At 40.3% G+C, this 12,133-nt stretch overlaps 1 protein-coding gene across 4 annotated transcripts in view; it reads right to left on the bottom strand.

The window, feature by feature from the left end:
- The window catches only part of zswim8 (zinc finger, SWIM-type containing 8), a 52,662-nt gene that overhangs the window by 24,792 nt on the left and 15,737 nt on the right, over window positions 1-12,133 (bottom strand). For all 4 annotated transcript variants that reach the window (XM_088635927.1, XM_088635926.1, XM_088635929.1 and 1 more), the window contains exon 4: window positions 9,097-9,269. In XM_088635927.1, coding sequence (XP_088492053.1) covers window positions 9,097-9,269 — 173 coding nt within the window. The remainder of the gene's footprint in view (window positions 1-9,096; window positions 9,270-12,133) is intronic.

Here is a 12,133-nt window from a genome sequence, read left to right as displayed (position 1 = left end):
CATTATGAAAGTGTACTTTTATAATTCCAGAATTTGCACAGGGTTTACATGATAAAAAATGTATTATGCTCCTATTTCATTATTAGTTGGACTACAGATGACAGGATCACTCTCTCTCTCTAATTGAGTCTTCAAAGCATCCATTCACTCTCAGTAAGCTGCTTATCTTGCTGAGGGACACCCTGAGCCGAAGCCTATCACGAAGGCTCAGGAGGCACATGGGAGGCACGTGACAGCCCCCCCTCCACCCCGTCGGGATACCAGACCACTGCAGGAATCCTCTGCAGCCGCCATTGAGACTTAGCCAGCAGGGCTGTGGAAAGGGGGAGGGAACTGCAGAACTTGGCACAACTCTCCCCCTCAAAAAATATTTAGGAGGACATGCAAACTCCACACAGACACCCATGGTCAGAACTAGACTGAGGAGCTGCGAATCAATGGCACTAACTGCCTAGCCTCCAATGCTGCCCATTTCAAAGCATTCTGACTTAAGAGACAAGTCAGCTGAACTCGTGTTCAGATTTATCCTTTTCATTATGGCAACATAGGAAAGACTAACAGTGGGGTCACCGGCAATCGCCAGCGGTGGCCAGACTCTGTGGTCATCCACAGAAATGGCTCTAGCAACAGTCCTCAAGCTGAAAACGTCGGATCTAGGGTCAGGACTAAATGCATAATTTTTAGCCACACAAAGGCACTTAGAAGGCAACAGCTTCTGCAAAACTCCAAGACAACACTGTCTCTCAGCTTCCCCTGAAAGTGGAAAAATGCTGAAAATGGCAAAGAATGCAGATCCTTGAAAGGTAAGACTCTTATGCTGGCACCGAGATGCGGCTCAGATGATTGACTGTATAGACTGAATAGCTACACCCTCTCAGGTGTCCAGCTGTCAGGAAAGTACATTACCACAAAATCACAGAGAGGCAGACATTTACTGAAACTACAATTTAGAGCTTTCCCCACCAATGTGCAGCCAGTATTTAGACTTCACTCACACCAGCACAAGACACTTAGGACACTTCCACTGAATTAAATGCTGAAAACGCAAAACCCTTAGTTTTTTACCTGCCATAATTGTTAGCTGTGTTATATAAATTATACGGATGCATTCCGGATTATGTATTTGGAGAAACAATGTTGATGTAATTGTTAAAAAGCATATACTGAGATACTATTCACACGCAAAAATGTAATTAAGTTTTCTCCAACCTTTCAATAGTGGCGTGCCAAGAGTTAACTTCCTCACTTCAATGACTGGATCTATGTGCCACTGATACTTTAACATCAATAATAGTCCTACTTGCATTTTAGCAGCGTCATTAAAAAATAAAGGCGCCGATCTGAGAGTTTAGCACAACCCTTGCCCTTGCTGGGTTCTCCAATCTCAGGCCAATAGTTTGGTGCTTAAAGCAGAGCACAATCCTCTGTGTGTTCTGTCGTTAACTTAAGAACTGACTTCATACGTGCAAATATCTGCTCCCAGAGGAATGCAGATCCAAATGCTAAGAGCAGTGAAAAACCCAAGTCAAAAGTCAAATTTCACAAGCAGGCACTTTCAACAGGTCACAAGAGAGACCCTGTGAGCTCTCTTGGCAGCCTCCAATAGGTGCCACTGAGCTAGAATCCTAAGCTTCAAGGCCCATTAAGTCTGAGCATTGTAATTTAACAAATAAAATAACACATGTTAAAATCCTCAACAACCCCTTCACCGTCACACTGTTAAATCCACAAGAGTGCCTGGTTTGAGTAGAAAGGAGAAGATTAGGCAAAAACACTAAAAAAAGAATTTTAATTACATTAAAGGTTAACTAAATATTTCATTCCATTCCTAGAATACTTTATGCCGTTTCACTTAGTCATCTCTCCACCCATCTCGTTGACACAGGTAAGCCTTTTAATATGGAGACTCTTTTTTAGGCAAATCGTCAAACAGCACATTTGAACAACTGAAAAACGCCTTTCTCATCTGTCAACAGCTTTACATGTTCCACAAAACATTGTGCTTTTTGTAATTTCTCTCTGTGGCTTGATTTTTGTTGACGCTGTCAAGACACGGCTCTGATTTCTATATCTCACTATGGCCCACAGGACAGACTCAGCCTGGTCCGCCTCATCCTACAGGTGTTTCTTGTGCTTTGTCTGAAAATGTTATTGGATGCTGGATGTGTGAATAATGATTAAATTACTTATTTAATCATTATAAGTAGAAGACTGAATCGTTCTTTTTATGTCAAAGAGCTGTCATTGGGAAGCATAATTTAGAGATTGAGAGCAGTCAAGAATACTTTTTGATTTTTATTTTCTTGACAGCAATTCCTAGAGCCAAGGAAATAATCAATACTGCTCTAATCATGTTATGGTTATATAAAGCAAATAATCCTCTAATCAGCAATAAGCAGAAATTAACATTTACTGCCTGCGAGAGATCAGATGAAATGGGGTTTAACATGGGTATTCTAAATGCTAAGAGGCATTTATCAAGTCATTTCAGTCATCTATTACCAGCAATAATGCAAGGAATCAGCGTTTTGAGTGAAAGGCAAATTCCGGAACATTCAGAAAAGGTAATACTTCTTTACACAGGGGATTGAGAGAGCCTGGAGACAGGTACACAGCTACATGGCTGAATCCAGCTCTCTGGAATCCTTTTAAAAAATGACGAAATTCTTGGGTCATGAAGCGACTAGTAACAAAACAAACGTGTTTCGAATGGCTGTCGTTTATATCTCTTAAGTTCACAGTTCACACAAACAAACTAGAACCCTTTATACTAGCACATCCACATATTCAGGAAAGGAGAAGTGATGGTCACGAACCCTTAATTACCATTCACATGAAAAGCAATTGAAAGAAAATTTGCAATTGTTCTAGGTTTTTAAGCAATTGTGTGCAGACCAACATCAAAACAAAATGAAAGCATTGCAAACACAAGCATATGTGGCAAACAAGGTCTTCCTTTTGAATTCATCTGCAAATCTCAAGCTTCTTCCTTTCCTAACCAATAATCAAATTACTGCATTTGCATAATTCACGTCAGTATTTAAAAAGAAGTAAAACATCTTCAAGCAAAAGAGAGCAAAGCAAGATAAAGCTGTAGGAAACTTGTTTACCCAGACTTTCAGTGCATTCAACAGGCACTTAACCATTATGATTGGTCAACGGTAAACAGTGGTAACAAACTGCAAAAATAAGAGTGCGGAGTACTGATAGTGGAGCACTGATAGTCTAGGCTCCATACAATGACCCTGCTGTCCCGAATCCTGCTGGTTGAGCGCCACTGGATTTCGAAGGGTGGGAGTCCAGGTTCCCTTTTCCTTGACTTAAGCAATAGAAACACCTGACTGTGAGCTTGCAGCAAAATCCCGAGAGGCACACCATTCGCCTAATTACAACGAAAGGTACCAACTGATGCATAAATAATAATAATAATAATAATAATAATAATAATAATAATAATAATAATAATTGCTTACACTTGTATAGCGCTTTTCTGGACACTCCACTCACAGCACAATACAGGTCATTAGGACACTTCTCCACCACGACCAGTGTGCAGCCCCACCTGCATGATGCGACGGCAGCCATAGTGCACCAGAACGCTCACCACACATCAGCTATCAGTGGGGAGGAGAACAGAATGATGAAGCCAGTTCATAGATGGGGATTATTAGGAGGCCATGATTGGTAAGGTCCAATGGGAAATTTGGCCAGGACGCCAGGGTTACACCCCTTATCTTTTCGAGAAACGCCCTGGGATTTTTAATGACCACAGAGAGTCAGGACCTCGGTTTTATATCTCATCTGAAGGATGGCACCTATTTACAGTAGTGTCCCTGTCACTATACTGGGGCATTGGGACCCACACAGACCAGAGGGTGAGGGCCCCTACTGGCCCCACTAATACCTCTTCCAGCAGCAAGAAGATTATCTCTGAATGGGAAAGAGCAAGATGAGGCAGACTAATAAACTTGTGATATAGTGCTATTATCAGCCAAGACTGCGGAGAAATAAAAGGGTATTTTGATGGTAAACGACACTGAAATTATGGTAAAACATCCTGTGTCAAAAACCTAACGTATTTCCAAATATACCACTTTCTTCTCACTAAGTCTGTCTAGGATTTACTGACACAACAGGGACCACCAGAGGAAATGTAACAAGCTCTCTGAAGCAGCAGGAAGCAATAGCTGTTTTAATAGTGGTGCCATGCAGACATTTCCTTTATCCAAAAGGATATTTGACCATTTTTCCCCCGTAAGAGTTAATGGAGCTGTGGAAGAGCAATCCATCATCCACACACACACAGAAAAGAAAGATTCAAGCAGCTCAACTCCTCCAGTGTAGTCAAACGTTCAAAGCTGAAAACCTCCCAGAAATCCCTATATTGAAGCCTTAACAAAACGGATAGCAGCAGCGATAAGGTTTTATCTGCATTATAATCTGCAGATTTTAAGTCTCTCCCATTCTGACGCCCTTTGGAAGTAACATCTTGCGATGGAGCTTTAGAATTTTCACCCAGCTCATATCAGATCTTGCAAGTCTTTCAATACTTTCAAATCTGGTCTTAAAGATTCTTATAAAAGCATTTAATTCTGCTGGATTTACAGGTTTCATTTTAATTATGCCTTTTAATTGAGATGATGCATTTTGAAAGGTGCTATACGAAAGATTATGTTGTTTGCAGCTCAGTTATCACCCACTTAGCAGTAAAAGATTAGTCAGCTGAGACCTTAAAGCTTACCAAATGAAATTAATGCCATAAAGAACATAAACTTTTTACATGACTGTCAGTTGTGATGAGTGCAAGATCATTCTGAATTCTAGTTTAATTCTATAACTAGCAAATTAAATTTAAGATTCTCAGTGCATTTTCAATTATTACAGTCCTTAGTTATCAGCAGACTGTTGGACGTGATATGTAAACTCTGTCTGCCCCAGATGATGGAGGGGAATTTCTCTGTGAGTAGCTGCGAAGATAAACATGCAGATAAGTCCCTGGTGAAAACCACACTGCGCCTTCACAACACTGACACCAAAAGGGCAAGCTAAATTCAGACACTGAGACCCACACACATCGTTTTTACACCAATAAACAGCTCTCAGGCTCTTTCTGTACAGCCTCCTACAATAAAAAAACATTTTGAAGGCACCAGCAAAAATGAGTGAGAAACTTAATAATTTTCTTGAATATTCAGACTTTGACAATTTCTGTTGCCGTGGCCATACACAAACTTTGGGACAAGAGGACCCCAACCAAATTACTCAAAATATCATTAGTTCAGTTTAAGTCTAGAATTAAGTACAGTGCTTTTTTCCCCCAACATTAAATGTAATAGGAAAAGATTCACAATAAAGTCAATTTGTCAATTTCAAGGAACAGTTTTTATTCACTTCAACTCCTTCCACAGAGGCATGTACATCAGAAATGCATACAAACTATATGAAAGACCATAAAGGAAACTCCATATGTAACATACACACTATGTAAGCTTCTAAGGAACAGCAGTGCAATAAAACCTGTGCTTAACTATGGGCTTTCTCCACATGTTATCTACTTGAAAGGAACATAAGCCTTTTAAAAGCAGCTGTTAGCAAAAAGGTGTTTTAAATGGCAGCCACACTATATTGCTGAAAAAACGCTGTCAAGGGGTCAGCTGTGGTATTTCAATTTCGGTGTTGGAGACCACTTTATGAATGGCCCTGACATAACAAGAAGGAACAAGCCCTAAGTGCCACAGAGCCAGCACACATTATAAAAGGTGTTTGATGTGCTTGGACCTGCAGTTTGGGTAGCAGAATGGGTTTTTTGACTACATTTCAGTTTTTTGGTTTGTATGCAAAGCTTTTACGTTTTTTAAAGCTTTTTTATTTCACTTTTCACCCATAAAAGTGGTCAGATGGAGCACTGAAGCTTTGCTTAAAATAAGAACATAAAAACGGTTACAAACAAGAGGAGGGCATTTGTCCCATCTGGCTAGCTTGGTAAACATACATATAATATTCACTTCAAAAAAATAAAAGATTATATATTACTTGGAATTAAACAAAAGGGGGACATCTTTGGAATACTTTTGCAAGGTACTGTATTTCTTCAAAAAAAGCAATATACAACAGATAGCTGACTGCTATATCCCAAACCAGCCCAGATGTGAACTTGGACAGGTGCATCCAAGGTGAGCAATGTTATTCCAAAAAGTGTTTTGCTTTTCTTGGGACAAACTGGATTCAACCTAAGGACACTGGTTTAATGACCACAGGTTTAGGATTTATACAGAACAAGTAACCACACAGGACAATTCTAAATCTAAATTCCAGTTGTTTGCTAACATTTGTGCAGTGGAACTCCTTCATAATTGCACAATTGCAGCACAGTATTGAAATCATGCTACAGCTGTGAGCACCTATTTACTTTACAGCTGACCTAGTGGTTTCAGTACCTCAGGTAAAGGTAATGACAGTCCTTTGTACCTCAAAAAGGTCACAGAAAAATACAAATGGCTGAAAACTGCATGTACAAAACAGATCTTTCAGAGTTATATGAACTCTGAAGACTGGATTCCTATTTTATTATATAAATAACTGATAAATGTAGCACATTTTCAATGCTGGCCTTGAGTCATTTTCAGCAGTTACAAGAGAATAGTGAACTTAAATGATAGACGCACACGAGTTCCCACTATCTCAGCTTTAATTTTGACAAAGGACTGAGAAAGAAATGACTCCTAAGAATTACAACTATTTTTTTTTCATTCTAACTGCAGAAGCAGCTGGTGTGAGGGGGCAGTTGGTGGTAGTTAATTTTCAAAAATCCCCCCTTTATACACATTTCAGACAGACAAGAGAAACTGTTAAAAATGTGTGAATAACAAGACGGGATTCCCTGGTTTTGCCTTCAATTGTAAGCTGTATATTATCTTCACTATCACTCATTTTGACAAACAGTAAAACAGCACTACACGTCTGAAATACCTAGGTTAAATTGCGCATTAAGTAGGGAAACTGTTCATTGATTATATTTTAGTATATCAAAGTTATGTTTAACTACAATTTCACATTTTATAATAATGCTTTAGCACAGGGCCATCTTAATCACCCACAGCAAACAATTAGTGTAAGTCTACTAACAAACTGAATTTATTATAATTACACAGCTTGAAAAACTGCAGGCTTGGTCAGTAGTAAGAATCCTTAAAATACGCAGAGAGGTTTTTATATTCACTTATGCTAAAAAATTGTGGTCCACTTATTAGCAACTGGTACAAAAAACACATTAGCTTATTTGCATACAGATTCCTTCCCTTTAAAAAGAGACAATGGTCAGTCGGAGAGATGCGTAAAGGAGAAAATTCTCAGAAAACAAGCAGTCTCATTATCAATTCTCTGATAATGAGCAGGCAGCTTTCTTTTACCAGTTGCCACTGCTTAAACAACTGCAATTATTATTATGGAAAAAGAAATGGAAGAAAGAGTGCATTGTAGGATTTAAATAAACCTAAGAGAAAATGAGGAACTTTTGTCTCAAAATGGAGTCAAATTTGTCAAAATGTCTGAAAATGAAATATTTCATACCCATTTTACTGAAAAGAGAAACTCAAATTTCATAATTGAATCAAACTCAACAGCGTAATCAAAGGTACTGTGACGAGGAGAATATGTGATTCCAACTGAAGAAGGTACGACTTGGCGGCCTGCAGCTAACACAAGAGGCTACAGTGCACCGAAGAGGAACCTGCTGCCCACAGTGCTCTTTGATGTGGCCGGCAGCCTGATCCCAACAGACAGTTGAAAGCGCCCATACAGAGCTCATACCAGGGCTGTGCAGAGCCTGTACACCCACATATCAGGACTGTGCAGAGCTGCAGCTCCACCCTAACACAACGAACTCTGCAGCACAGAAATCACACAGCCCCAGACCCCATCACACAGAGCTCCGAAGCCCAGACCCCATCACACAGCCCTAACACACTGAGCTCTGGGAAACACACACTCACACAGCCCTACCACAAAACTCTGGAGCATATACACCAACAGCTCTAACACGTGTAGCACTGAGCACATAATACAGGCAATTGTTAACTCTAAACATATCTACTGTGAATTCAACAGTAATCTTTAAAAAAAAACAAATGATCATTTCCAGACCCATTTTTTTTTACTTCTCTAATGCAGATTTAATGTAACATGTACTTTATAATGGAATAAAAAGCTTCTAAATGCTATTTCCAGTTTAGGTCTGTAAGTCCCTCTAAGACATGTGAGTGAAATGACTAATTGTAAATGGTTGGTAGGTGGAGGCACAAGGGGCTGAACGACAGATATAGCAAAGAAGTACCAAAGCATCCAAGTACCACCTACAAGTCATCTTCTCATAGGAAACACAGAAAATCTCAATGACCAATATGAGCGTGCACGTGCATACACACTCACGCATATAATAAAAAGAGCACTTAGATCAATTGGATCGTACCACCTTGTAGCCATTTTCCGACGCTCGCCAACACTAGCAGTGCTGTCTGTGTCAGGTTCAGCAGCAGAGCTCGTGTCGGTGGCCGATGTATCTCAACGGGTGTGCGTGATCTATCAGAGCTGGCGCCGGTACTCTTGGCGTCTATTCCTTCCAGCCATGAGGTATTTCCAATCATTTGTTCTCTTGGCGAATGTGTCGCTAAGCTGTGTCTCCGAAAGCTCGAGATGAGTATGAACACTCAAGTATTTGCGTGCGCTGTATCGATGTAGTTAAGTATGTAGGCTGCGTATTTGACAAACTAATTTTATTAAAATAGAAAATATGAAAACCCGTCTCAAGCTGTCTGAAACGGATGAAGTCAATTACAGATTAAAAATTGAATAATGAAAAATAATATAAATTTTTAATTCCCAATTTTTCAGCACACACAACAAATTTCCAGGGTCATCTGGCATACCACCTGGGGGCGCTCCGTCTACCACCAGTGGTACACATACCACAGTTTGAGAACCACTGCTCTAGCTAAAAGACAGCAGCAGATGAACAAGGGACCTTACGGAATCCGGAAAGACACACCTGAATATTAGCATGTTATTTGGGGATTTTTGGACCTGTGGATTCCTACTCACATTGTGTATTCTGAAGAGGCACAACGCCACCACATGGGCACACCACTTGGCTCCGGCTCCACAGGTGCAGCTACAGGAAGTGATGCGGCAGCGGTCAAACATCACGGCCACGTTGTAGGCACCTTTCGACTGGGCCGCTTGGGGTGACATCACCGTGGCACTCAGATGGAAACCTGTCAGGAAAGAGGGGGAGAACACATCTCACTGCTCGACGAAGGCCAGAGAACACTTTTTAAATATCAGTTTAACTTCCCCTACAGCTCCTTGCCAAATTATAAAGAGTTCTGGTGCAAAGATAATGCATAACCATACCAAGCCAAAAATTAAACTAAAAAGAAATATGTGAGGAGATTCCTCCCATGTTAAAAGTGAGAGTAGTTTTTCTGCATATTTGGTAGATTTAATTCAGGATGTAAGGACTAACTAGGCCTGCCAATATATGTTCTACTGAAACCTGAAGATTTGTATATCTTGCATAAATTTGGGCATTTGAGTAAGATTTCCCTTTTCACAAAGGTATATTTGCATTGAACACAATTTCAGCTTCCTCATGCATAAAAGTAGAAAATCCTCAAATATTTAAAGACCACCAATAGCATATATAGAAATTAGAGATTACATAGAGATTAAAGTGGAACCTTTATTTACATTATGCACATTGTGGTGCCCCAAACATCCAATATTTTAATTTTGAAATATTATACATTCTACTGTTCTTTTGCTACGCTCTGTTGTTACATATCTGATTGAAAACACTTTGAGAAGGCTCTCCAAGAAAAGACAATAAAACAAAACAGATTGATTAAAATGTCAGGGGTGGTTTATCAGGGACTTTCAGAGCGTGATCACAGGCTAGCCCTCTCATTTACAGAACCCAGATGCATCGTGGTGCCCTAAACCAGGCAGGGAGGAAATGAAACACTTATTTTCATTTTGCCAGTGATGACAGCCACAAACTTTACACACAGGCTGCCTGCCAGTTGTCCTGGTGAACTAATAAAGGCTGAGGAAGGTGGACTACACCTAGAGGAAGCGCTTTAGTAGAATGTATAGTTCCAAGATAAACAAGATCCATTAGGGGCTGACCATGTTCCTGTATTTCTTAATGTAAATACACTGGCTGGGGCCACTTTAACACCGTCAGCTCCTGTCAGAAACACTTAATCTATACAGAAAACGTTCAATTCTTTCCAAGGATAATAGGGGGAAGCAAAACTGTTAATTATAAGCCAGCAGAACCAAGTAAAACTGCTATATTTATCTGTGCTTTGCAATGCTTACCATAACAAACTATATTTAAATACAACTGTGATTAGTGGTTTCACTAAAACTGCTAGAATGGAAACTAGACAAAAGAGCAGTTGTGTTCCTTAATTACACTACACTTCAATTCAATTAAGTATTCTCATTCTCAGGTCATTAACAATAAAAATTGATGAACTTTCAGTTTGTGATGGGCAAAATATTCCCCATCTCTTAAAACCCTTTCAGAGGTACTGCATGGCTACTATCACACTTTAATTAACTCAAGTCAAACTGGCCTGGCAGGACTGTTGAGTACTATTTAACTCTGTAATCCTTTAATAATCAGAGAGAATCTACATTAATCCATTCGTGCGAGTATGAAGCACCATAAAATCGGAGCTGTTTACCTCAAAATAACAACTGAGGAGCATAATTCCTCAAGAACACACATCTGTTATATTCTAGTTTATACAAACATTATTTTATGATTGGGAGAGATGGTAGGTATTTTTCAGAGCTGCGGTGCAATACACACTGTCTTCAGTTCAAAGATCATCAATGCTAAGAGCAGATCTCACTCCCTATACATCCTTCCTCTTCCCATCAGTATATGAATCTATGCACTGCAAATAAGTTAACAGATTCCTTCTGTTTTAAAAGCAATAACAGTCTGACAGAATCTGAAACTTAAAATAGTTGGGGACAAAAGTTCCTAATCCTAGTATTTACCTAGTATATACCTAGTATACCAAACCTTAGCTGCCCTGAAGCCTGCTTGAAGCTCTGTGAGCATTGATTCTCTTGAAAACGACCCTGGACACTGGTAAATGGCATGCGGTTTAACTTGGACTGCAGAACAAGCTGAAGGATGGTTTGGTTGAACGGCTCTCGTTTAGGACCACAGTTGGCTTTACAGGTGGGTTGTCTTCTGCATTTACACTCGGGATGAATGCATTTTTCCCCCACTGGATCACCATGAGCTGGCAGTGTGCTGCCCACAGCGAAAAGCACTCGTTTGAAAATCAGGTGAAATCCGTAACATTCTACAGAAATCTAAGTAACATGGAAGACCCAACAAACACAACACCTGAACATTAAATCCCCCATCCCAGCCTCAGGGGACCTCAGAGCTGGAAGCGTGATACAGTTCTCACATCTGCAGCAAATCTCCAGGCTTCAACAGTCCACTCTTATTGAAGCCATGGATCCTCACAGGGCCCAGTTCTTCCACAGTCTCAGATCCAGCGACTGGTCCATTCTGCTGTCCCTGAAATAATTCTGTCTGGCTCCACGGTAAGAACTCCCACAAGCTTTCTAAATAAAACGAAATGAATTGGCCAATTCGACTGCAGAAGAAGTGGAGTTGTCAAGCATGTGGCAGTAATGCTAGTTTGGTTTCTAATTCAGTTTACAGTAAGGGTTTATGATTTCTTAAAATGTGAGGCAAAAATAGTGAAATTATCCTTAAGAAATCTCTGAATTGAAACCCCTTAATATTCACGGGCCATGTGCTGACTGAAGCCAATAAGCTCATGTAATGAAGCCTGAGCAGCCATCTCCTCCTGGATGGGCTCCCACCATGTTATACTCCATCTAAGTCCGACTCCTCTCTCTGTAATCCCCCTCCTCTGCTGACCTCTCTGTTGCTAATTCTTTTGATTCCGCCGCCCTCTCCTGGCCCTTCTCTGCCAGGAGCGGCGGACACTCTTGACCCCTCTTTCTCCAATTCCCCCATCACATTTCTCTGGTAAGAGTCAGACACTTTTTTTTTCCCCTCAGCAAGAGTCAGAGA

The sequence above is a fragment of the Lepisosteus platostomus genome, chromosome 6 (genome assembly GCF_059453375.1).
Source record: "Lepisosteus platostomus isolate fLepPlt1 chromosome 6, fLepPlt1.hap1, whole genome shotgun sequence".
NCBI lineage: Eukaryota > Metazoa > Chordata > Actinopteri > Semionotiformes > Lepisosteidae > Lepisosteus > Lepisosteus platostomus.
Note: the sequence above shows the minus strand (reverse complement) of the source record. Positions and strands in the feature narration are given on the sequence as shown.